This window comes from Astatotilapia calliptera, chromosome 23 (genome assembly GCF_964374335.1).
Source record: "Astatotilapia calliptera chromosome 23, fAstCal68.1, whole genome shotgun sequence".
Lineage (NCBI taxonomy): Eukaryota > Metazoa > Chordata > Actinopteri > Cichliformes > Cichlidae > Astatotilapia > Astatotilapia calliptera.
The window spans coordinates 2,520,102-2,546,399 of NC_137443.1; the positions used below are offsets into that span (position 1 = coordinate 2,520,102).

A 26,298-nucleotide genomic window follows, 5' to 3' on the forward strand; every position below is an offset into this window, starting at 1 on the left:
CCGTCGTGTAAATGGAAGTTTTTGTTTCTGTTGGTAAAATGAACGATCTTACACGAAAGACCGTGAAGGCAGCAGAGTGGGAGGGAGCCTGACCAACAATTTTAAACGAGCGATCCAAAGAGTTCCGCTGGAGACGCCTTGAAACACGGGACATACCACCGGCAAGCTGCTGCCATGTTTCTGCAAAAAATTCTGCTTTATTTGTCGACAGCATGCATGTTTTGCTACATGTTGGGACTGTTTCTCATGCTGGCGATATTGCAGTTTTTCTCACCAAGCCTTGCGAAGAAGTTCATACTTCGCATGGGTGAAAAGATCACCATGACCCAGAATCCCAGGTTTAACTATGAGGATTGGGGTCTGACATTTATGTCCTTGGCATTTATTAAAACCGCTTCTTTTCACATGTGGCTGTCTCTCGGAGAAGAGGCGTTTGTGGGAGGAGAAGCTCCAGACTCACCTGTGGTCACTATGGACCGCGAGAAAACCAGCATCTCCAAGTATTTAAAAGGTGCGTTAAAGAAACCCAGGCTCATCTGCGGTTATGCAATGCTTCTTTGCGCCAACATTGCCGTTTCTCTGCAGGCAACAGAGCGCTTGTGCTGAGTTTTGGAAGTTGCACCTGACCCCCGTTTATGTACAAACTTGATGAGTTCAAGCAACTCGTCAAGGACTTCAGCGATGTAGCCGACTTTCTTGTGATCTACATCGCAGAGGCTCATTCGACAGGTGAGTACAAGTTGTTTGCAGAACCTGAAATTTGTGGGTGGAGACATGTGGCCAAAATATCACCAAGCAAGAAAGTGAAGGTTTTTTGTTTCTTTAAGATCTGAATAATGCTGATGAATGTTTAGCTTGAAACTAAACCCAGGAGATGCAGATCTGTGATTGGCTATTGGACGTTTGTAATCCAGTTATAGCATTCATTATCTCTATGAACACACAAACTACTTATATGCTTTCTGTTTATATTGTTCTGGTGCAATCATGTGAAAACGCACTGTTGGTTTCACTTGCAGATGGTTGGGCCTTTAAGAACAACTATGACATCAACCAGCACCAGAGCCTGGAGGACAGGCTGTCTGCGGCACAGGTCCTGGTTCAGAGTGAACCCCTGTGTCCTGTGGTTGTGGATGAAATGACTGACGTCACCACCATAAAATACGGAGCTCTGCCTGAGAGGCTTTACATTCTGCAGGCTGGGAAAGTGCTCTACAAGGTAAGACAGGTGCAAAAACGGGCAATTTCTTGAATAGTTTCTTTCTGAGCTGCTAATTGATGAGTTGTAATTAGAGAGCAACAAGGCCAAATTCTTTCACTTTCCACTCACTGCTTCTCTCACGCAATTTGAAGTCATACCAGCATTATGGGCGTGAGTGCAATCTGCACTATCTCAACACACGCTATCGCGTGTGGTGCAGGAGTTGAAGAAGCATAACAAGGGCACATTTTTGGCACTGAACCAGGCTCATGGCAGCCGGACCAGATATGTAGTTTAGATGACAAAAATCTGTTTCTGGTCCTCTCGTTTGAATTAAATTAGTATCTTTATAATAAAGTGTAATTAATTATGCTTTTAACATTTGTTACTATGTTCCTCAGGGAGGGAAAGGGCCTTGGGGCTACAACCCAGCGGAGGTGCGATCCTTCTTGGAGAAGATAAAATAAGAAACTCTGCGCTTATATGAATAAAGGTTTCTTCTTATTAAGGGGTGGGTTTTATCTACATTCTAACCAGTATACATTACTTATATAGGTGGGGGGTTTTACAATCAAGCTCTCATGTTGTCTTAAAAAAAGATATCAGCCTCTGAGCTTGAACTCTCCTCTCAGTGTTAATTAATGACGGCTGCAGATTAAACTTTGGACTCTGGAGCCAGATGCATTCAAACACAGGGAGACAGTCCACTCAGCGGTTGTGATAAAACGGCGCATACAGGAGATGTAATTTGTGTGAGCATGCATGTGTTTTTTGTCCATATTCTCTTTTTGGTTGCGTGGTGGGTTTATTATGGCGCAGGTTTGTCTGCATTGTAACTGTAATTCCACTACATCAGCATGTAGTCCTACTGTCAGTCGTTCACATTAATCACAAAAGGTGTAGAAATGGTGTGTAACCTTTCTGTAGTCTTAAACGACATGTCAGCCTCTGAGCTTGCAACCCCCTCTCTGTGTTTCTTAGTGACGGCTACAGATTAAACCTCTGGTCTCTGGAGCCAGATGCATTGAAACGCAGGGAGACGGCCAACCTCAGTCATGTCATGTTCGTTGTATCACAGACTAGACAGCAGATGTAGTTTGCTTCCATATGCGTTTTGCTTATGTTGCCTGGCTTCTTCAGTTAAACTCCCTGAAGATTTAAGGCACTGAAAGTTTTCCCATTTTCAGTGTCAGTTATCAAGTGCACACTTATGAATTCTCCACAGTTTCAACAGCTGGCTACTATTTACATGACAATGCCAGTCAAAACCTCTTCTAGCTGGAAGTCTTTGAACTACGTAGGTTAATTTATTATTGGACACTTATTGATTTGAATATTCTTGGATGTGAAGTCATCCGGTAGCACCTCAACATAAGAGTACTCACTTTGTCAAAGTCATAAAAACAGACATGCAGCAGCACCGTATGCTAGCCACTTTGTGTTTGTCACTGTGACTCACGCTTGACCCATTAAAAGAGAATATGATTGTTGCAAAGCTCGAATTCTCCATTATTACAAAAAATGCTTTCAGAGTTTTAATACCAACAAAGAGCAGATTTCTCCCACATGAGAATCTGCCTGTTGTTTGCTGTCTTGTCTGGAAATGATAAACCTTCTGCACTGTGTGTGGATTGTAAAGTTCAGATTCCTTAATATCTAACTGTGTTATCTGCACATCAGATGATTTTGGCACCCAGTGTCCATGTTACATAATTTAATCTAATGAGGGTTCTTATCTTGGTGTAGTTGGTGAAAGGGCACAAGATAGCTTTCAAGTATTTTGATAAAATTTTGTATTGGAGAAAAGAATCGGATTTTAATTTCGATCCAAGCATTAATAATTTGTAGTTTGACTTCTTTTAGTTGCCAGAATACTTTGTGTTGTCTCATAAACACTAGTGCTAATGTGAGACTTGTGGCAATAATAAAAGCAAAACTGAAATGAAATAAGGTTTTAGTTATTCATTTTTTTTAAATCCTGTTTTTACAAGTATATGACACAGATATGTTTTGAACAAAGGCTACAGCTTTCATAACATTTCTTGTGTGACTGAAGTTGGAGGGTAGGTTTGGCTGCTGCCCAGTCAGGCCACATCCTGTGGAGGCTAGCCAGCAGCAGCTTAGCCTCATTTCCCATTGTTAGACAGGAACCACAACACTGTAGGATCCTCCCAACGATGAACTTTTGTCAGGATTCAGGTCTGAATCATAAAGTTTAACCAAACTATGGATGTGCAGTATGTGTGTCAAAGCCATGGGCATTTGCAAAGCATTGTGTGTATTGAAGCCCACTAGAGGGCAACATAAAGACATGGAGGGGAAAAACCGATCATGCTCAAGTGAGTCTTATATTAAGATAACAGATGCATCATTCAAGGAAAGTGAAGGACATTTAATAGAATAAAAACGTTTCATCAAGCGTTTGTAGATTCCAAGTGCTGCTCTTCTGGCCTTTACTTGTCTTAAAATTCTTAAGCTGCAAGTAAAAACATTTACAAGATGGAAGTGCAACAAAAATGAGTCACCATGTGATTGTAACAGCAGTTTGATGTCAAAAGCAAAGTGTGCTTGTCCTCAGAGTTTAGGGGAAAGCTGTGCTTGGTAACTCCCAGAGCTTTCAGTGGCTCCGACTGCCTCCTCCAGCAGGTGGCAATAAATAGATCCCGGCTAAAATAAACACAGACGTCTAAAACGAAACTATAAAGACCCTTTGGAGCCACTCACCATTACGCCGTGAAACGAAGCTTGACGATCTCCCAGCAAAGGGTAAGTTGTGGGTTGAAAACTGTTGAAGGTAAATTGTTATATGGTGGTAAATGGCGTGAAGGTGGCTGTTTGCAGCTTAAATTTACTCTTACTCTACTGACAGTCACGAATTAATCCAAAGGATAAACATTCATGATGCGACGTAAAGCTACTGACATAACTTTAGAAATCACCCTATAATCTTTAAGGTTACATCGTCCAAATAACTCAGTGCATCTTTGAGGCCTCCACAATCTCAGCTGCTCTTCAAGTGTTTCTTTGGCTGTGATTGTTTTCTGCAGAGTAAAGATTTTTTGTCATACAGTGTAGACTGACGGCAATCCCCACTGCGAACCACAGTTACACAGTTCAAAGAAAATGTAAAATATTTCCTACATGCACCTTTTAAACTGTTATTTCTGCTACATGGAACAAACTGTAACAGAACTGAGCTGGTGACTGTCCCAAACCCACTGATGTCAACAGCTGAAACGATTTGTCCCTCATCTTTCATGCACAGCCGTTGAGCCAGAGCTGCAGTTTCCTTTGAGTCAAAGGCTCCCTCTGGACTTCCTCTTGTTGTTCTGGTACCTGTTGACTACAGCACCCTCTAGCTTTAGTGAAAGCACCGATTAGCGAAGCCACCACTGGTCTGTGCACTGACTGCAAGCAAGATGTGATGACAACTCCATTTTAAAGACACAGGACGTTAATCTGTGCTAGTAATCTTGGCATTTTTGATAAATAGAAGGTACACAAGTGGTAACAGCACTTACAGTTCAACACTTTTTGTGGATAACTCATTTTCTAATGTAAGCGTTTATTTGTCCACAGCTTCAGCAGTATCTTCAAACCTGAGTTACTCTAATATTAATGTACGGTGAAAACAAAAACAGCCCACACGGTGAGATAAGTTATTGTAAAATTATATTAACAAGCAATCTTTCCTCAATTTGAAATAAAAAAATATCAGCAAATAAAGGCAACATAGGACAGATGTGTATAATGCATAATGTTCACAGGGAAAAAAATGAAACAAAAATTCTCATCACATTTACAAGACTGCGGCTAAGTTTATAATGATGCCTACTAGAATCAGTTTAGAAAGCTTTGACTAACTGAATAACTGGGGCAATATATGTAGTCAAAGTTTGTATCAAAATATAAAAAAATATGCGGATGGGCAAGAGACGGGCAGGACCAAAGGGACGACCAGTGATACAGGAAGGAAGTGTTAACCAGTATGTGTGAGAGATTAAAATGGGCAACTCATCCATATATCCATCAACCAAATTGGAAGTAACACAGAAGGCTACGACGATGAAGCGCACAGAGTGTTAAGCACAGGCAGGTAAAGAGATATACACCACATCTTAAAGCAGGTGTCCACATAGAGAAGAGCAGCACTAGGTAGTATGTTGTACACAGATTCTCAGCACTCATGCACTCACTTTTTATGCCAAAATCTGGCTTCCCTTGACAGCACGCGGCAGCAGTCCAGCTGTTTAAACAGCCAAGAGTGGCAGAGTAGCAAACTGTCAACAACAAAGCCCCTTTCAGACATGCAGTCCTTTTCCATTAATCTGACAGCACCCGCGAACGCGTCGGCTTCGCACCCGAACGGGCGCCCCGGTCACTTTTCTGCAAAGATTGCGACGGAAATCTCGAACTAGGTCCGACCTAGCACTTTCAACTTGGCACATGTCTGAATGCATTAACCGATGCACAGGATTATGACTGCCCATATCTCTCGTCCATCTTTGATGTAGAGATTGCCCCAAACAGCAATAAAATATGACGTGACGTTTTATGTCATCGGAAGCTATTTTTCATTTTCAGTAAGGTGAAAACGTCGCTCTCTAATGCAGTGCATATTCCCCATGCAGAAGAGAGAGTCTGTGTTCAAAGGGCAGGGGCAGCTGTGGCAGAACGCACACACTCGCGCACATGCACACACACACACACTCACTCACTCACACAGACCCTGATCTTGGTAAAAATGTCACATCGAGTTAAACGTTCAACAGTGTGGCTACACTTCACTAGATGCCTAATGCTCACTGCCACGAATGCGACAATTCTTTTGCACATATGGTGAATATCTCACATACCGTGGCTCTCTTTGCAGCTGTCATGGTTACGTCTGAATAAAGCTGCGAGGAACACTGATGTAAAAGTGACCAAAGCCTAACAGAATGCCATCGCTTTGAGGGACTGATGAAGGCGGCAATATTAAAAATCCCATGTCTGAAAAGGGCTTGAGAGACTGATCAATCTGGATCAATGTGACACTGTAACAACACCGCTGCAAAAGGCTGTCACAATAAAAGCCATATTCTTTCACATCGTTTCCATTTTTAAGTCTCTTTAAATAGAAAGGTGGGCATTGGGCAGAGTAATACATTATTCAGAAAGGTGGCCACAGAGTAAAAGACAAATCCTCAGTCCTGTGTCAACCCATTTCTGTGACACCGTATGCATGGCGATAAGTAAAATGACAAGACAGAGACTTTCCAAGCTCACAATGCGTATGCAAACTCTCCAGTGTTTTAAGTGACAAAAGCAGATATTTCCTGCACATCTTGCACCACAAAGCAATCATTAAAAAGTACAAGAGGTAAACTTCCAACCTTTTTCTCTTCGCACTAGGATTAAAGAGGCTGAGAGGACTGAGCGGGGTCAGGAGGTTCTGCAAAGAACATAAAACGTGTCATTTATGCATTTCAGTAGCTGGTTTCTCACACAGGGGTTGTGATAAATGGTGTAATTGTCCTTCATTTTGAGCAAGGAGCAGTAGTTTGCCAGCCATTTAGATTTTTTTGTTTTGTTTTTGTCCCCCAATCAGCATTCTGGCGTTAGTGTGGAACCAAAATGGCGCCTGTCCCTGATTTGGTGCTGATGTGTTTGGCCATGTCCTACAGTGACTTCAGATCCTCGGAATGATGGCAAATCGGGTCGGGTGAAGAGGGGGAGGGGGTCACACACTCATCGTCATGGTTGGAGAGTACTATGGAAACACACACGCAAGAAAAGGAAGCTTTAAAACACATCCATGTGTTACTATAGTTTACACCTTGCTTTATGTCCTAGCTTGTGTCTCCGGCTTCATCACGGTGGAGCTACAGCTACAAACACTCTGACAACTTACGTTCTCGCTCTGAAAGGAGTGGAGGAAGTTTCCACTCAGCTCCCCGTCATCCCTCGGGGTCCCGGGAGGATTGCTAATGCCACTTAAATTGTTTGGGGAATTCTAGTAACGAAGAGGACGAAGTTACCAGTTTAGTTTATCTGGGTTGAAAAGATAAGCAACATGGCTGCATTGGGGTTGTTTTTTTTACCTTGTTCATTCCATCCATATCACCAGAACCTGAAAATTAAACCATGTGTGAAATAATTAAAACAATGTTCATGAGCCCATTTTATACAGTGAGTGCAGATAAATACATGTGCTGTCTTTAACAGGTGGGGATGCAATCCAAACACTTCACTGCTGTGCTGGTTTAATGCACTGTGGTGAGTAGTGTTACCTAGTGATCCATTCATGTGGTGTGGTTCCATCCCAGCCATGGCTCCCAGGGGTCCATCAGAGCCTGGGCCCATAGGGAACTAGGGGAAGGAGGGGGGGTAGTGGCATGAACACTTATCACAGCTCCGTAGCGGAGTTGCCGTACGATTAGTTAACTACCAAAATTGAAACTACCAAACTTAAAGTAAAGTGAATAAAAGTGCAAGCTGCCTGAAACCCAATTACTAAAGATTATAACAGTGCATTTATTTATTTATGCCATTATAAGATCAGCCTCACGTTCTGCTTGAAGTCTTTGTCTGATTCTTTCATTACCACGAGTGTAGGTGAAACAGTAGCCTCCAATATCACATATCACAGTATAACAAGTGCTTTGCGTCTCTGCTGTGTATTCTTTGGTAAACAGTGACAGCGTGCTCTAGAAAGACCAGAATTACTAGTGTTTTACGTTAAGCGTGATGTCATGCAATAGGAAGTGGCATTTCCCACACAAACCCACACATTCAATGAGTCAATCTGAGGCTGTAAAAAGATACTTCTGGTGTCTTCTGTGGTAGTTTTACTCCCTTCATCAGCAGCATGAAGCAAAGTCATTATAGTTAACTTTAACTAAATTAATGAAACATTGTAGCTTTCTTTGTAACTAATTGGGAAAATGTATTAACACAACCTTCCTAATGACTCTTTGGAGCGTGTTTATTGAGAGTTCCGGTGGTTTCTACATGGCTATGATTTAAGTGCCTTCATATAGTGTTGCATATTTGTCGTTGTGCTGCCTTATCCTTAATTTCTCTTTAAAATTTCCCATGGAAAACACCCACCTTATCTGACTATAATACACAAACCTCTGGCTGTGTGTGCGCTTGTTTCTTTGTCCTCAAACTCCTCTCAGACCACCAGGGGTTGAGCAATCCAACATCTTAGGCCCCTTGAAGGGTCTCATCTATATCAGATATCGTGACGTCTTTGTGTTTCCTCACAACTACCTAGTAACGTGCTAAAAAGCGCCCATTTTAGCATTTATGCATCTATAATGCCTTGTAAAAACATCATATCAGTTTGTATTTAACAATAACATCTAATCCCCCCCCCAAAAAAAAAGCATGGATAAAAAAAAATTTAAAAAAAACTATACATGTTTAGCAATCGCCTAGCAACAGAACTACATCTACCACCACATTTTCTACTTTTCCCAATGAGATTAAGTATATCAGTTTACCAGCACCACACACAGGACAACATTACTGTAGCAAAACTAGTAAAAACTTTGTTGTAACTTTGCTGTAAAAACTTACAAAATTAAAAACTAACCAGAAAATAAATAATTATAATAACAAAGCTCAGGTTTATGTGTCTACAGGTCTTTCCACCTGCACTCACACAGCCACAAAGGCAGTTTGATGGTGTACAGTTACAACAGGTTCGTACCTTTATCACACGGTTGACACGAGAATAACGTAAAGAATTTATTTGTGTAATGAAAAGAGAGAAATTTTCAGTACAGCGGTCCCTCGTTTATCGCGGCAGTCAAAGGCACCCACGGTTGCCTTTGACAGGGCAAAACGTTTCCTCAACATTGTTGTTTTTGTTGGGGAGAAAACGCACAAACATACAGCGCAGCACTTCACAGTCGCACTGCTAGCAATCGAAGATTTATGTGAAGTCGACAAGCGAACGCATTCTGTACTGTACAGGAGACGCGGCACGAGATTGGTTGACAATGGTCAAAAAAAAAAAAAAAAAAGAAAGAAAAAGAAAGAAAGAAAAAAAAAACACGCAAAATTGCACAAAAAAAAATAAAAAAAAATAAAAAAAAATCAAATCAGCGAAACAGCGAGGCCGTGAAACCGCGTTACAGCGAGGGACCACTGTTATGTGTTTTGTCTTTAACATTATGCTAAATATATTATTACTTCTGATGAAATCAGCAGTTCGGTCAAAGAAATAAAACAGAACTCACATTATTCCGGTTGCCAGGTCCAGTGTTGATCATGGTGTATAAATTGTCACCAGAGTTGTTTGAGTCTGACGGGGAAAAGTGTAAACGTACAGTCGTGGATAGCACAAGAAAAGGCTCAAGTTTAGCAGCTTAAGTCAAAGAAGCACTAACCTGCGGGGCTGGGCATGATGGGAGTGCCAGGAGGCCCTCCACCTCCAGATGCCCCCTTTGGAGAATGAAACAAAATAAAAAATGCATTAAATGTTATCCTTCTATGCTGTAATATCTGTAGTGTGTGAGGGTTAAGACATCAGGATGTGTTCTCACCCCGTATGCACCAGGAGAGGGTGATGAGTAAGGCATCTGAAACCAAAGACATAAACATTACAGACCAGAAATGGGAGCACAAACCCTTTCCGTACCCCAAACTGTCATCATTCATCATTTGATCGTCCTAATACCATTATGGCTGTCTGTCCAACTGTCTGTGGAAACCATGATACATAATACTACAATTACATCCCACCCCACAGTAGAACCTTGCAGACCTCTGCAGCTCAGAGAGGAGATCTGGTTGCAAAGAATGAGCATTTCTCTGGGCTTATGTGTGAATTTGTGTGCCTGCATTTCTACTCACAGAGTTGGCATTGTTGGGATTGGGCCATGGCCGACCCGTTCCTGGGCCCCTACATAAGAACGCAAATGGAAATCTTGGTAAAATGTTGCACTTGATTTAAAATACATTTCAGACAATACTTAGAAATAAACAGGAGGCTCACATGTTCACTCCTGGCATGCCAGGACCCATGGTGTTGTGTGGAGGCCTCATCCCACCACCAAAGTTCTGAGAAAACAAACAAAAATCAGCTTCAAATCTGAAACCACAGGGTAAAAATAAAAACTCTTGCAAACCTACTACGGACACATCTGTTAACACTGTCAAAATGCTTTTGGTTTGGATTTGGTTGGCAAAACGAATACCTTCCTATCACAAGAACTAATAGGGTAAAAACCACAGATTCATCAAGGCAGTGATGATTGATTCTGTATAAGTAAGCAGCCTACCTGAGGGCCAGGCCCCATAGGTCCCATTCCTCGAGGGCCACTCATTCTCTGCATTGGCCCCAAGTTAGGATGACCTGAAGAGTAAAGGCATTCAAGATATAAAATAATAATAATTATAAATGAAAATAATTCCACACTAATGCATGATGTGCAGATGCATGTCATTAAAGTGAAATGACACACACCTTGTGGCCGTGTGGGGTCCATGTTGGGCAGCATGGGATGAGGACCTGGTCCTCCGCCGGGTGGCTAGTAGAAAAAACTTGAATATGAAAATTGCAGTTTGAAATTCACACGATTCTGTGGTGGGTGGGTGTGCAGGATCCCTACCTGGCTGGCCATCCGGATGGGTGGACCTCTTGGGCCTCCAGCAAAGCGAGGCGACATGAAAGACTACAACACAAACATACATTTAAATAAAGATTTGACAAACGTCTCTTAAAATGTACACCCATTTCTAGGTTTCATGTTGTGTGAATACTGAAAGCAGCATAAAGCTTTAAGCTGAAACAAATGCCAAAGCATGAAGCATCAGCACTGAGAACCAGCCTTGCCACATGACTGCACATAGCAAAACCGGTGAAAAAGAAAGAGAGAATGAGAGAGAAAGGCAGCGTTACCTGACTGTGAGGTCCCATCATACTGTTAGGGGGAGGAGGCTGAGGGTGAGGAGAGCCCTGGGGACCAGGAGGACCCTGTGGCATCACATAAAACGAAGAGGCAAAGAGGACGATACAGGAGGGACAGTGGGGAGGATGAGACGAGAGAGAAAGAGGGAGCGAGAAACCAAAGTGACAAAAGAGGGACAGACAGAGAAGCAGGGTTACTGCAGGGCAGAGGACAGTCGGAGTGCAAGAACCAAAGTGTGGCGCAAAAAAAATAAAAAACGTACAAAATATAAAACTCTTGTTCATGTACCAAACAGTAAGAGTGTGAGACTGAGCAGAGAAGAACAAGCAAATGACAGCCTTGAGTGACAGAAAGAGAAAGATGGAGAGGATGTACGCTCTTTTGCCTGTCAGTCAAGACATTAAGAAGCGTGCTACATGCAGCATGTTATCACTGCTAATTTTCCTGAATTAACAGCATCAATTAAGCTCTATGCAATTAGCTTTATAAAAACACTAAACACCGGCACTGTGTCACTAATGTTGCTGAACTGACAGAGAGAGGGGTCTAATTGAGCCTCCTCAAATTGCTCCTGGTAGGGAAAGTATGAGTGTATGCATGCACTGATGGATAAACCTCAAAATTTCTATTCTGAGAATAACGCGATCACATAATCACTCGCAGCTTTGTGGCTTCTGCTTTATAATAAATTGCTGGATGTGTTGTGAATAGTTTGGTCTAGTAGAGACAGAGGTTTACAACTTCATGTCACCCGTAACGAGTCGGTTCCACACAGCTGCCTGTGATAAGTTTATCTTCATGAGATATTGATTTACAGAAGGTGCTGCACCTTTCGATTTCTCCATTAGGAGAAAATGGCCTGGCCACACCTTCCTGTTTACAGCACAAGAGGGGTCCAGACAGACAGCACCGCTGTGATGTTTGCTACTAGCTCGCCGAGTACACGGAGCACAACAAAGGGAAAAGCGGCAGTGTGAGACCTACATCTTCACAACACATGAAAAGCTCTACAAGCATCAAAATAATCCCTCCGACCCCCACAGGAAAATAATATTTTAGATTTTTATATGAAACAATAGTTGACATGATATATCAGCTGATATATCAAAAAGAGGGGCTAAAGTCGAGGGACATTCCCAACAGTTGCAGACAATACGAGCGTAGTTTATGGACTGACCTGGAAAAAGGCAGGTGGCATTGGGCCCCCTGGCATGCCATCACCAGGGGGCATCCCTCCCATCACGGGGCTGGGAGCTGCTGCTGCACTCTGCCAAAGAAGAAAACAGGAGAACGAGTCAAGCCGCTGGGTTATGCTTTCAGTCTTTTTTTCTAACAACACCGCCCCACAACAAATCCAAGGAGCAGGAGGAAACTCTCGGCAGACGTCACTTTTTAACAAGGAAAGCTCATGTGAGAAATTGGACAGTGGTTGAATCTGAGCTGATCTCAGCTGTAATGGGTTAATGGCCAAAAATCTTATCCAACTCTGTGAATAAAGTTTCATGCATTTCCTTTTTAAACCTAATTCAACCAACTGTCACCCACCCCCACACCCCTGCCCTCAATAATATATTAATGGGGTCCTTATTGAGGTCTGATCCGTGCTGATTCAGAATCCAGTGGATCAGATAAGCATCAGTGGGATGCAGTGAGTCAGTGGCTCCAAAGTGCTGCTGCACAGCAGGGGCGAGCTGGGCCGATTTCCTGCTCAAACCGCAGCCCTAATTCACTAATGTGCCATTTGCTTCGGTCACACGCTCCTAATTGACTGAGTTTTTCTTCCCTGTAGCTGAAGCAATCTGAGATGGGCTAATGTCTTCAGAGCTGTGGGGTTTAGCTTCCGAAGAACAGACACCAAGTGAGAGAAGAACATTCAGTCATATTTTTTTAATGCGTAGCTCATTCAGTGAAGTGTAGGCAACTAGGCACTGACACTACAAGAACGGATGCATCAGCATCCACACTCACATATAGCTCTCGATGCCCAGAGCCTTACAGACATCGCTGGTCAATATCCAACACGCTCCCTTTTATCGACTGCACCTTCCCTAATTATATCTGCTCAGGCTGCCACTGCAGGGCCACTGTGAAATACCTCAGCAGGGAGAGAAGTGAAGCCACAGTGAAAAGTCACATCTCATCAGGCTCCTTCACCGCCAGGACGCAGGCAGCATAAATTCCACTTCTCTACTGAGCGGCGTGGAAAACTCAGCATGGTGCGAGACTGAGAAATCGTCAAGCGTTCATAGAATCTGGGGTTCCCTTAGATGGTCTGCTGCATCATAAAGCACAAATTAGTGAAGATATCAGTTGCTCTTCAGTTTACTGATATGCTTCCTCCCCCGTCTTGAGCAGTAACTCACTACTCGGCCCACTCAATTAGACGGGTTTCCTGTCAGAGTTTGAATAGAAAACCGAAGGCCAGTATTAAAAATAATACTGTGAGAAATCACTGAATAATATAAATTTACAAATGTACAAATAACTTCTAAGAATTAGAGCTAACCTAACTGCTAAAGCCTTTCATGGGCACTAGGTAACAATTATTAAAAATATCCGAACATTAAATATACACAAGTACCATATTAAATGATACGATGCTGAGAGACGGTAAACATCCATACTGAGGATGTTCAACATAAGCACTAATATACTCTACGTGGTAAAAGCCAGAGAAACCAACGAAAACCAATAAAAACTCACGACTCTACATTCAAACAAGTTGGAGCAGTAAGGCTGGTTTTAATTTTCACCCCCCGTGTCGACAGTAGAGGCTTTCACTTCAGTAAATCTTCATCGTCTCTGGTCATTTACGCTCACAGAGGCAACGCTTTGTGTGAGCCCGTGTCCACAGTAAAACCTTAAAAACACAGCATTTTAACAGTGCTGTGAAGGAAGGTGTGGCACTTTCCTTTATCCAGGATCAAAACAGTAAAATGAATCCATGTTAATTTAATTTGGCAGATCATATTTTTCACAATGCACAGATCGACTCCTGCACCAGAGCTTTTGGTAAGACTTGCGGGTTGATCAGTGATGCCGTGCTTTAGCTTATGAATCTGCACATATATCAGTTCTGTGGGGTTCTTATCTCTGTTTTGCATGTGGAAACATCCATGATTCTGATCATATAGAGTAATCTAATCTATACAGAGTTGTGCACAATCCTCACAAATGCAACTCTGCTGATGCTGTTTTGCATTAATCTATTTTTCATTCTAAACAAAGGTGAGCAGTTTAGAGTACTAAACAGATGCACTTTGGCTTTAATCAAACACATTTGCATTATATACTACATTACATATATTTCATGTTAAATTCTCTGGGCATGCCTTTCTATCAAAGCAAAATTAGAAAAAGGACTTTCACCTTCTTTAGTGGGAAGGACATGTTACAAGCAGAAAATATAACTGAATCATCACATACATGAACACAACCCGTTTTGCAAGATTTAAACTGCCCAGGCAAGTCATCCACATGCAAATTAAACGAGGAGGATGTCAGGATCCTGCCTGACACATTTACTGACGTGGAAGAGTCACCAGGAAATAGTCAAACTTACACAGCCTCATAAACAAACAAACCAAAAACCCTTCAAATTTAGCAGCATTGGGTTCATCCTGACCAAAGGATACTTGCAAAACACAGACCAGGTGACTAACTGTAAGAAAAATAAACAATGAGTAGCCTGTCAAAGCAAATGCAGACCCACTTCCACACAGGTGTACTGCCAAGTACAATTAAGAAATCAGGATCCAGTCATGCACTGCGGCATGTACAAAAATGCTGAGCAGGCCAGTTGCTTCCGATTTTGCATTAAGATAGCGAGAGCTATGACTCTGAAAGAGGGCTCACTATGGAAGCATGTGTGACTGGAGCTTCAGTCTCCTGCTCAAGTGTCTGGTGTGTTAGTCGTTGTAGTACGGTACGGTAAGATCTAAATTCTGGTCAATGAGAAAGACACTGAAGATTATTGTTTGATACCACATATTTGATAGCTGTGATGTCCTTGTATTAGTGCAATATGGAAGGAAACAGGGCTGTTTCTTCCTCGGGTGACTGACCTGGATGTTATAGTTCAGCATCTGTGAATATGCCATAGTCCGCTTGGATCCAACGGGTGTAAATCTTACCAACAGCTGGTGAGCTCGAGGCTCAGTGCGCTGCCCACAACAGCATAACATTATAATCTCTGCCTGAGAACGTCAATAACAGTGATCAGGCTGTGTCAGCAAAAACTCTTCATTGACAATTACATACACAGAGTTATTATAGCAGGCTCGCAGTGCATAATCCCCACATTTCAAAGATCAATGCATATTTGACAGCTTAGTGATGTAAAAATGATAACCACTGATCTACAAAAATGCACACACAAAAAAATAAGTGAGAAACGCATCACCCAACAGATGAGGTTTGAATACATACAGGTTTGAACCCTTGACCCCAAAGTGAAGGGATCCAGTGACTCTGTTAGATTGTGAGCATTAGTTTGTCCGCTTAGAATTAAGGGTCACTAGAAATCAATAAAAGCTTCCAATGAAAGGTTTCTGTCCTGATGTGAGGGTGGATTTCTTTCATGTGGGGTCAAATAAATGTTTTAATGAATGAAAAATAATCTGAATCATAATATTCAGCCTTCGCAGTCATTAGATATTAAACCACTTTAACGCCTTCTTGTAGATAAATTTGGGCTGCAACACCATCATCCCCATTAAAAGCCAAATGAAGGAAACAGGACAGAATAATCCCCTCCAATTCAGTGTCCAGACTCAATTTCCATGACGCTGTTCTAGCAGCATGTGGTGGCCCAACACCTTACTCAGATGTTTTATATGAAGTCTTCCTTTAGTTTGCCACCCATCCCCACACAGTCTTTGTTATCACTATTACCATTTTTACTGTTTTATATGCTTGCTGCTTTAAGGTTTATGACAGGAAGTTAACAGCACTGTGATCAGTCAGGGACAACGCCACGGACTTAGAAGCCAGTGAAAGAAGTTGCAAGAAAAGAAAAGGAGCGATTGTTGTTTAGCATATATTTGATTAAGGCTTGAGTTGATATCTGGCTAAGGCTTTGTTAAGACAAAAGCTTTCCCTGGTTCTCCCCCAAAACAGGCTTAAAAAAAATACTCTAAAATGAAAAAAGGACATTTAAAAACAAAAAACAGGCAAATGTGATGACGTATCACTAGTTTACCTGTTCATTATTTTATATTATCCCCGTATGCTCAATGATCAAGGTTAACTCCTGAGTGTCTTTCTGGTTTCTCTCTTGAGCAACCACTCGATTAGAGCAGGTGTGCAGCCCAACAATAATCTAATGTAACGATAAATTATTGCAGTGAAGCTGAGCAGATACCCAAAGCCTTTCTGCCTTCTCGAGTTATTTTTGGGCCAATTTTCATATACACATAAGAATCCTTTATGACATCCTGGCTTTTCTATCACATTAGATTTAATTTAATTTATTTTTATTTAATTTGTTTTGTAATTGTCAAAAAAGTGTCTCACAAAATTTAGTGCAAGTTTTCTCAGTTTTCTAAAGCATTGCCTGTGTTAGCGAGCAAACCTCGGAGGTGACACTGCAAAACAGAAGCGAGGCCAAATCTAAATGGTGCTTTGATATGTTGATGTGCAATTATGTCCACGTGGGAAAGTGAACTTTTTTTTTTTTTTTTTTTAAACTGAATTTTGTAACTGTGGTCACAATACTAATAATCATTGATGCTGTAATACTGCTTGGAGGACTTCAACAGGACACAAAAAATTCTACCCTTCACTAAAAGTAGCAGACGTTAATCTTCAGACAAAGCCTCACAAAATTGATCAGACGCATTACTGATTTTCAAAACTGTAACAACTGAGAACAATCACCAGCAAAGGCACAAAACAGGAAGTGAGGGGCCTCAGCAACCATCACATATATTGAATCCAAATCTAATGTATGGACTCGACACTAATAGGTTATCCAAAGGAGGAAAAAAATTGTCTGAGCTGACTTTTAGTTTTGTTTGTTTGGTTTTATTTGCACCCTACTGACGGAACTGTAGGTAAAACTGTTATTCGTAGTTTTAACTTTGTTTTCATTGTAACTTCCTGAAATGCAAAGTAATGTCATAAAGACTCATCGTTTTTTATTAATTTACTTACATCTAAAATGTGTATGTGTGCTCCGGTAAAGTTGTTCATTGGTTCTAAGTTCAAATAGCATAAACAGCTCTTGATATTACAAGCTGTAATTTTACATTTGTTAAAGAAAACAACGATATAAGGATTTAGCTTTGCTTTATGATTTCTAGCCATTTAGCACATCAGCCAAAACAGCCCCACAGTTAACCTAACAATTAAAATATAACCATTAATTTCTTTTCCTTGAGTTTCTTTGTCCTACCGTGTGTGTGTGTGTGTGTGTGTGTGTGTGTGTGTGTGTGTGTGTGTGTGTGTGTATATGTAAGAGGGGATTGTATTTTTTTTGTTACATTAAAAAACTGAAAGCAGCTGTCACTGTGTTTATCACAGAAAAGGGCTAAGCTACATTTATGGCTTGTTAAGTGGTTTGTGTTCATACAATCCCTGTCTGGCCCCTCCAAAGCGAAACTGGCGTTTGTTTTGATCCTCTACCCTTAAGTAGCCCATTCCTGGAATGAGGCCTGCAAAGAAATAATGAAGTAAAACAAAGCTGTATTTAAGGTATTGACCGCAAAGTCATAAAAAGACGTCAACAATCTACATCCCTGTAGAAGAACAGACACTGTTTGCCAGACTGAAAAGCTACGTGCATGGTGAGTTCCCAGGCATGTTATGTTAGATCTTTATCATGTAGCTCTAAAGCCACAGCTGTGCTTGTTGGACTGTTCCATGGAGTCCAGTGCTACGTTTGGTCTAAATAAGCTACGTCTCCCCAACGACTCTCTGGTACCGGAAAAGGGCAGATGTCTCAGTCCTGCCCCGGGCTACGAGGCTCTTGTCTGGGCCCTTTCTTACAACTTCCCAGGGGATTTTTCCTTTAAGACAGACAGACGACCACCCCCCACCCATCATGATTCAGCACGTGTGAATGTGTGTACTTTAAGGCAAACAAGTAATTCCAGCCAAGCAAATTCTCTTTGAATGCTTGAATCACTGAAGGAGGTTACAAAAGGCCAGAGTGGCGGCGGATGTGCTTGTGCTCCCTTTACAAAAACAAAGACGAGGGAGGGGGGTGGGGACAAGGGAAGAGAAACAAGTAAAGAGGAGGGTGAGGATAACCAAGAGCTTGACTGGGGTAATTTTTAAAATATAATAAATCAAAAAAAGAAAGAAAAGAAATGAAGCTTTTTAAAGTGGATAAGAGAGAAATGATGTAGGCGTTTGAGCCGCAGCACAGACCACCCAACTGCCGGCTCATGAGCTAGCATGCTCCTAACAGCCTCACTTCTTCCACTGGAACCGATTCTCAAAAGAAACCAGTCCCTATGTTTAGCTTGTAAATGTTTAACCATCAATCAACATCATAAAACCCACTCTGGATCCTGACTGGATGCTCTCTTTCCCTCGCAGGTCCCCTCCACTTTACATCTCCCTCCAGTCTTCCTCCCCAGCCCCCTCCTCTTTTATTCCCTCAGCTCCTGTGCGGTGGTGGATGCTGGGCATATGCCACACTGCCACTCCCCTTTTTCTTTTTCCAATATGCCCCTCAGCTCCATGACAGCCATCAATCAGCCGCTGACGCCATGGCGACAGGGCCCCTGGGGAGCGTTCGTCAGGCCCAGCATGAATACGCCGGAGCTTTACGAGGGCTGCCGGCTAACAGAACAGCACTCACCTCCCCCACACCTAGACAAAGGCTTGGGTCCAAGGACTAGTACTGTCCACACACACACTTCATTGACCTCCTCAATAAACACAAAGAGAACCAACATCAAACTGAAGGGTAACCACAAGATGTCAGGGAGAACCAACCGTGCAGAAACTCTCAAAGCTCCACGCCACAGCAGCACACTCCCCAGACTGACATTTCACTGTTCCTTCATTTGTTTAATGTTTTCCATTCAAAGGAAATGGCTTCAGTCAAACCAAAAGACACAACTTAACATCCTATTTGGTGTTTTTACTTCCTTTAAAAATGATGTTCCCATTTTCCCAGAGATTAATTCTCTAATTCATGTATGGAAATACAATTTTCCCAAAACAGACTCTCCGATCTTTGACATATTCACAGAAAAGGACAAGCATATTCTACACAAGCAAGCAACCAGAAGCAATCAATTACCATTAAGTAGGCTAGTTGAATTAAGGCTGACTGTCAAACAAAAACGCAGTCTTTCCTTTGTATGAGCTGCAATAATAAGGAATGTGGTTACTGAAAGGGCAGAGCCACGCTGTAGCCTCTCTCTTGGCTCCCAGGTCACCTGCCAGATCAGGAGGCCTGTTACCCTGACAACCCTATCTGCCAAGAGCAGGACCAACATCTCAGTTTTAACCCCTTCCTGTCTGGTACACCACTAACCCGCCTACAAACTGGACTGTGCATCAATCATCCTAAGAGGGCTCCTTAACCTCTAATGTCTTTCCTATGCTGATACAGCACAACCTGAAAAGTCTTTCTATTTTATTTACATCAGCAGCACCATTTTAATCTTTGGAGGCAGAAAGAGACGTTGGGAGGCGAACGGCAGAGGCCATAGACATTCAGTTCACAGTTTCTTTTGATCTATGCAAGGTTCTTTTTAATGTTCTTTTTTTGAATGCTGACTCAAAGCAGGAAATGAAATGACAACAGCACCTCAAAACTGCATAATTATCAAGATGCAAAGCACCCATACCATGCAAATATAGAACTGCTATCGTAAGAGAAGCAATGCGCTACCAAACCATACACATGTACCGAGTGACAGCTCATAAATTCAGGATGTAAGGCTGCTCCAGCAGTTCTTCTGTTTCAAATCCATTAGGATTATGTCACTGCAGGTAATATGTTTCAACATGTATTGGCGCTACCACACATTCAGGCAGCTGGAGGTCTTTAACAGAAATAGAGCTGTGTGCATGAAATTCTCAGATGCTGTGCAGAACACACCGGAGGTTCTTCGTCTTCACAACTGAGGCAGCGGGGAGCTTGGGCTAAGGGGAGAGCACTTGACAGGTCTGACTCAGGACATGCTGACATCAGCATCATTTTCCCAGAAGCCCATAAAGCTCATGGTTGGGCGCAGCATTCAACACACCAACAGATCATGATAGCTGATCATAAATCAGCAGCAGACACAAAGTGTTTAAAATTGCATTAGATGGTTAAATACAGCTACAAGGTGCTACAGGGAATACATTATGACATAATGAAAAAAGTTATATATAAAGACATCACTTCTCAGCCTCAAGCACAAACTTATTGTCTTCTCCTGGTGAACAAAAGGCAATATTTGCAACAGTTTCCTTGTAAGCAGTACTCACATAATCATGGAAAGCTTTTGCTTCGCTGGAGTGGTCACATGTCTCTCTCCTCTCTGGTGCAGCACAATACAAGTCCCAGAAAACACTGTGGACAAGAGAGCTCATGAAGCCAAAAACCCCCAACTCACACACAAGTAGACATTTTATTACTTTACAAAGAGATGACACTTACCACCACCATGAATGTAGGAATCCAGGGGGTTCACCAAGTGTTATGTTTTTCTCCCATCGGATCTAGGACAGCACAATTTCAATAATTATCTATGGGTGTCAGTTACACTTTAACAATACTGTCCTGGAAGAATAAAAATAAATGTTTAAAAATATAAAGGACGTGTTAATACGGTTAAACTTTTAACCTAAATGCCACATACCTCTGATAAAAAGGTCTGTGCAGACTTCTGTGCCCCTATGTGTAACAAATACTCATACACGTAAAGAGCCAACCTGCAGGGGAGAAAAAAATAATTACAAATTGAGGTCTAATTTAACAAACTTGACCAAGTAGCAAAGCAAAATCACCAAACATCAGGTTGAATCTTCCTGTACGCGAACAATGAGTGATTAGAGTCGGGTAAGGCCCTCTGAACAATGGCTGCCAAATACCAGATGCCAAAAAATTAAATTGGGACTCGTAAGCAAAGCCAAGGCTGGTGAAGACTCTCAACAATCAGGAGGTTAAAAGAAAGTGTGGAGGCAACGGCGTAATTTAACGTCGTGATGCGAAGCATTTAAAGAAAACAATAGCAGCCTGTTGTGTATTAGCTAGGTACAGTATGTTGGTGGCAGTGACGGGGCTGAGGGAAATTAAAACGGAGCCTATCCAGAGAGCGCAACAGAGAAAACAATGTACTGTAGCACGGCGATGTTATTGTTTTACTCTCTCCGCACCGTCGTCCGAATAACCGCAAAAATCTCAAACAACTGCCGATAAAAACACAAGTAAACTACAACCGGAATCGGCTGGAAATGTGTACAAAATCAGCAATAATCTACATGGAGCAGAACACAGCTCAAAGGAGGAATGGCGAGCAGACAAGGCGGTTCATTCAATTGCATTCTCGGTAAGAGGAAATCGCCTCTTGCTAGCCTGTCCAGCAAACAACAGAGAGCAAGAGGGAGCAACTTACGAGGTAAAAAATACACAATAATAAACGCTTCTCGGCTTACTTTTCTCGTGCTTGGCTGTCCGACGGCACCGGGGTCCCTTTGCCTTTGGGAAACATTGTTTTGTTTGGAGGACGCCCGCCTTCTCTTTCTCTTTTTTGCTATTTCATCTGTCAGATCATCGCGGCCGCGACCCTCTCGCACTCCAACCGCACTCCTCCTCAACCCGACGACTCAACCGAGCCTGCTCCGGAGGAGGGGGAGAAAGAGGCGGAGCCACGTCTGACTGACGCTCCCATAGGCCAATAGAAACATAACAATCGCCTTAAGGTCTGCCTTTTCGTGCTTATCGTTTACTGGTTTTAACGTCGGTTCTGCGATAACAAAAGTGCGCGATTTAGCGCACAAATCCACAGTGGAGGCCTCGTTTCGTGACTTTGTTACGCTTACAGTGTAAATAAAGCATTCTGGTAATGAAAGGAAATGTATATTTTACCTTTCTAAAAATGTTTACACGTATTTTTAATCAGCCCACGAAAGGTTACCAGAACTCTTTAAAGCTTTATATTTATATGAATTCAGTCAAGTTAAAATAATAATGAAATATTGACACAACCATAAAATAGAATCGAATAAAGCTCGATTTTTTTAAAAAAAGTATTCTCAAGTAGTCGGGATTTTTTTCTTTATTTTTTTCAGCTTCTTATAAAATGATATGTATTACGTTTTTATTGAATAACGATTTGAATCTCCCAACTTAAAGACATTCACTCTAATTCCACCTTAAACACTAAACCCACTACTGGGGACGGTCTCTCTCCCTCTTTCTCCCTCCAGTGGCGAAACCTTTCACTAAACCTGTGTTGTGTGTGTTTATTCAGTTGCCGTGTTATTCAGGAATGGGTGAAATGAGAAGAGCCACCGCTTTGGGGTCGCTTTGTGCACTTTTTCTGTTGACTTTGTGTTTTGCACAAGACACTCTTTGGCACTAAACGGACTTTCTGTCGACGTCAGCTTCAGCAGGAAGTTTTCAAGTGAGTAAGCAATTTTCAGTCGTTTGTTTACAACGTCATTAGCTCGATAGCTGTCACAGGATAACATATTTAAATGCTGAAATATTAAATTAAGTGAGACGCTCATTTCAAATGTTGTGTTACTTCTCTACAAATATATAAGTTACATTGATAACTTATAAGAGAGACAGGTGACTAAATGTTCACCCCACTGGAGCAGTAGCTGTGGGCAAACACTTCTGTCCCACCAAATACTTTCCATGAATGCCCCCTTTAGTGTAGTGACATGCCCAGAAATAGTTTGCGTGATAGCGACTTTTAAAAAAAGACGAGTAACAAGCTCCATTTAGACTACATGTAAATTAGCATAGTTTTAAGAACACTTCCTAAAATGCCGCAGAGTTTTAATTTCATAAATATGCATTTCTGCTCCTGATCCCTGAGTAAGGGGTGAAAAAATGTTGAGCAACACAGAGGACAAACCTAGCTGCAGATTATTTAAAGCTTACAGTCTTATGCTGCAGTGCTGGACGAAATCAACCTGCAGTTTTCAGGTTTGGTTCTGGGCTTGTTGATTTCACAAATGTTTATAGAATATCGCATTTGTTCTGACTTGAATCAAATCCATTACGTCCGACACCAAATGTTCTGCTGTAACTTCTTTTTCTGTATTTCCTTTATGTGGAGTTGTGAGATATGACTTCAGAAAATAAAGATTCAGACACCATGCCGGACCCCCTGCTCATCCAGGAGAGTGGGGAAGTGTACAGAAACCCCACTGAAGTGCAGATGAGTCAGATCGTGCTGCCCTGTCATGCCAATCACTGTGGGGAGCTGAGTGTTGGACAGCTGCTGAAGTGGATGGACTCCACAGCCTGTTTATCTGGTAGGAAAGGATCAGGAAAACTCTCACATGTACAGTTTAATCTGAGATTCTCTTCTCCGATGCGCCTCATTCCAAATGCAGATTAAAGCTGCAAATAAAGGCTAAATGATTGCATTAAAATTCTTATGAGCTTTCTGTAACTCTGCTTCTGGCAAGTCGCTCATTAACTCAAACATTTGAATGCAACTGCAACCTTGAATACAGACCATGGTAGCACCATTAACCATCCACCATCATTTCAACTGAAATATTGTAGGTGGAAGTAATGGGCATGAGTTAGAGTCTGATCATTGAATTTTTTAAACGTGTTTGATGCTGTTTGTTTTGTAATCGCTGTCATACCCACTATAATCTTCAGTCATGTTACGTGAATGCTCATATCACAGTGCTGATTACCTTCACTTTATGGAGCAGGGATATTTGCAAAAATACTCACAGGTTTCAGTGTATCACGAAAAATTGAAACTCGGGGACTCATGAATTCTGCTCTTACATAGAAGTCTGAGGGCCACTGCTGCAAAACGCTCTGTCACCCTTAGTGCTGCAGGCCCTTATCACGTGACCTCAGGGATCTGCTGGTGATGTATGGGTGTAAAAGCTCTGCTTGTCCATGCAGAGCTTTTACAGTCAAAACCAGATTGTTAAAGTGGACTCTGAAATTAGAAATGGTGTGACATGTTAGTACTTAGAAGACTTTGACGCTTTGCAGCAGCTTTCTGAACAGCCTGCAAATGTTCCAAGGAAGTTTTGTTAAAAAAAATTGACAAATTAATTACAATAATCCAGACGTGATGAGATAAAAGCCCGAATAACAATCTCCAGTCGTGCCAAATGTTTGATCTGGCAAAGTGTTTATGCCGGATGCCGTATGACGCTACCCCAAAGGGATCTGCACCTCTTTCCAGGATTGAACTAGGGAGCTTTTATTTGTTAGGAAAATGTGTAAACCACTACACTGTGGAGCCACTCAATAAGCCACTCTCCTTATAAAATTTAGTATTTTGCACATATGCTTTCTGCTGCACTGCTTAAGTTTTTTGTGTAATCTCTGATCTTCCAGCTGAGAGACATGCAGGTTGCTCCTGTATCACTGCATCGGTGGATGACATTCATTTTGAACACACCATAGGGTAAGGTATTAATCTTAGTACTGACTGCCAAGGTTTAATTCAAACTGAGTAATGACTGCAGAGACAACACGTTGCATGCAGTGCCAGGAGAGGAGAGAAAAAAGGGTCATTTTGGGATAAAGTGTCAACTTGAACTCAACTTTTAGTAAAGTTTGAAGGACAAATGCTACTAAACAAGAAAGACAGTTTTATGGTTACAAATCATTAGTTATGATATTCTCCATAAATCTTAATTTAATTTTTTTAATCGTTAAAAAAATAAGAGGTGACTCATGAAAATATAGTAAACATTTCTTTCCAATTGCAGATAGCAAGTGTCATGGCCAAACATGCCTTGCTGTTGACTGAAAATTATGTCTCATAGCATAAAGGTTTCAGAGTATGTGCAGTACAAATACTTCTCCTTGTTGATAGTAAAGAATGGCGTCTGTGTCTGTCTCCTCCAGGGTAGGAAAGGTTGTTAATATCATCGCAAAGGTCAACAGAGCCTTTACGTCCAGTATGGAGGTTAGCGGGTGGCACTCTGTGCTTTTGGGATATTTAAACTTTTTATTTTTTTAGGGAAGGAATATAATGACGTTAGTGATTTGTTTCATCTCAGGTGGGCATTTTAGTGACTTGCGAGGACCTTTACACTGACAGGCAGTGGAAGGTTTGCCATGCCTTTGCAACCTTTGTTGCCAGAAGGACAGAAGCTGGGAAGGTAAAGAGCGCAGATCAAAATATGGGCAGAGGGGCATTTTAATAAATTTGATTTAACATCTCTGGCTTTTTTTTTTTTTATTAGTTTTTTGTTATGTCCTCACAGGTACAGCTGAAGCAGGTGATTGCTCACACACAAATGGAGCAGATGGAGTACAGCCTGGCAGCAGAGCGGAGGAGGATGAGGCTCATCCACGCTGAGATTATCACAGACCTACTGAGCAGCAGCACAGCTCAGCTGGGTACAGACATAAGTCTTTATAGCACACGGCACTTTAAAAACAGATTCATTAAACGTCCTTGTTTTTGTGCACTCATCAGGAGAATGCCAGGAGTATCAGGACGCTGTGGCAGCTGAGCGGACACGTGTTGAGAGTGTAGAGCTGGTGCTTCCGCCCCATGCCAACCACCAAGTCAGCACTTTTGGGGGCCAGATTATGGCCTGGATGGAAAATGTGGCTACAATTGCAGCAAGGTATGCACAAAGCTTTTCTATTTGTATACATGTAATTTATTTCAAACAGCAAAAACATTTGTTAGATTACTAAGAGTTGGATAAGAGCTACGCTCATTGGCCACTTTATTGAGAACACCTACTGTAAGAATGGTCCAAAAACAACAAGATATCACGTGAGCTTTAGTTCCCTGGATGAAAATCCACGGTTACTCTACCTGAGTGTTGATGCTGTGTGCCCATCTTCTGCTTACTGCTTTCAGCAGGATAACGTGGAACTGAGCATTACAGTGAGTTCACTGGACTCAAGTGGGATCCACAGTAACCAGATTTCAATCCAACAGAGCACCTTTGGGATGTGGTGAAAGGGTAGATTTGCATCATGGATGTGCAGATGCTATCATGTCAATATCGACCAAAATCTACAAAGTTTGAAGGCAGCTCTCAGGGCAAAAGGCAATCCAA

At 41.9% G+C, this 26,298-nt stretch overlaps 3 protein-coding genes across 9 annotated transcripts in view; 2 read left to right on the top strand and 1 right to left on the bottom strand.

The window, feature by feature from the left end:
- On the top strand, positions 1-5,577 carry dio1 (iodothyronine deiodinase 1). The gene is made up of 4 exons (XM_026158915.2): positions 1-511; positions 586-729; positions 1,020-1,219; positions 1,603-5,577. Exons 1-4 carry the CDS (start codon positions 175-177, stop codon positions 1,666-1,668), a joined length of 747 nt encoding a protein of 248 aa, XP_026014700.2. The 5' UTR covers positions 1-174; the 3' UTR covers positions 1,669-5,577.
- Positions 4,857-21,851, bottom strand: ssbp3b (single stranded DNA binding protein 3b). 6 transcript variants are annotated; one of them, XM_026158913.2, is made up of 18 exons: positions 21,712-21,851; positions 20,916-20,988; positions 20,714-20,775; positions 20,542-20,626; positions 12,284-12,373; positions 11,097-11,171; positions 10,807-10,869; positions 10,662-10,725; positions 10,477-10,550; positions 10,191-10,255; positions 10,049-10,097; positions 9,739-9,774; positions 9,583-9,637; positions 9,433-9,497; positions 7,474-7,552; positions 7,285-7,313; positions 7,095-7,196; positions 4,857-6,953 (listed from the first exon to the last, which is right to left on the bottom strand). In XM_026158913.2, the coding sequence occupies exons 1-18, from the start codon at positions 21,765-21,767 to the stop codon at positions 6,924-6,926; spliced, it is 1,152 nt and encodes a 383-aa protein (XP_026014698.2). In that variant the 5' UTR covers positions 21,768-21,851; the 3' UTR covers positions 4,857-6,923. The 6 variants fall into 6 exon arrangements, 2 of the variants coding, with proteins under 2 accessions (XP_026014698.2, XP_026014699.2); XR_013905158.1 differs by lacking the exon at positions 7,474-7,552; XM_026158914.2 differs by lacking the exon at positions 11,097-11,171.
- Positions 21,839-26,298, top strand: part of acot11b (acyl-CoA thioesterase 11b) — a 9,215-nt gene continuing 4,755 nt past the window's right edge. Inside the window, exons 1-8 of one of the 2 annotated variants that reach the window (XM_026158912.2) lie at positions 21,839-21,978; positions 22,530-22,682; positions 23,349-23,547; positions 24,608-24,677; positions 25,124-25,184; positions 25,279-25,380; positions 25,486-25,621; positions 25,701-25,854. In XM_026158912.2, coding sequence (XP_026014697.2) covers positions 23,358-23,547; positions 24,608-24,677; positions 25,124-25,184; positions 25,279-25,380; positions 25,486-25,621; positions 25,701-25,854 — 713 coding nt within the window. In that variant the 5' untranslated portion in view covers positions 21,839-21,978; positions 22,530-22,682; positions 23,349-23,357. Of the gene's footprint in view, positions 21,979-22,046; positions 22,683-23,348; positions 23,548-24,607; positions 24,678-25,123; positions 25,185-25,278; positions 25,381-25,485; positions 25,622-25,700; positions 25,855-26,298 lie in introns of those variants that run through there. The other variant, XM_080297227.1, reaches the window with a different exon arrangement.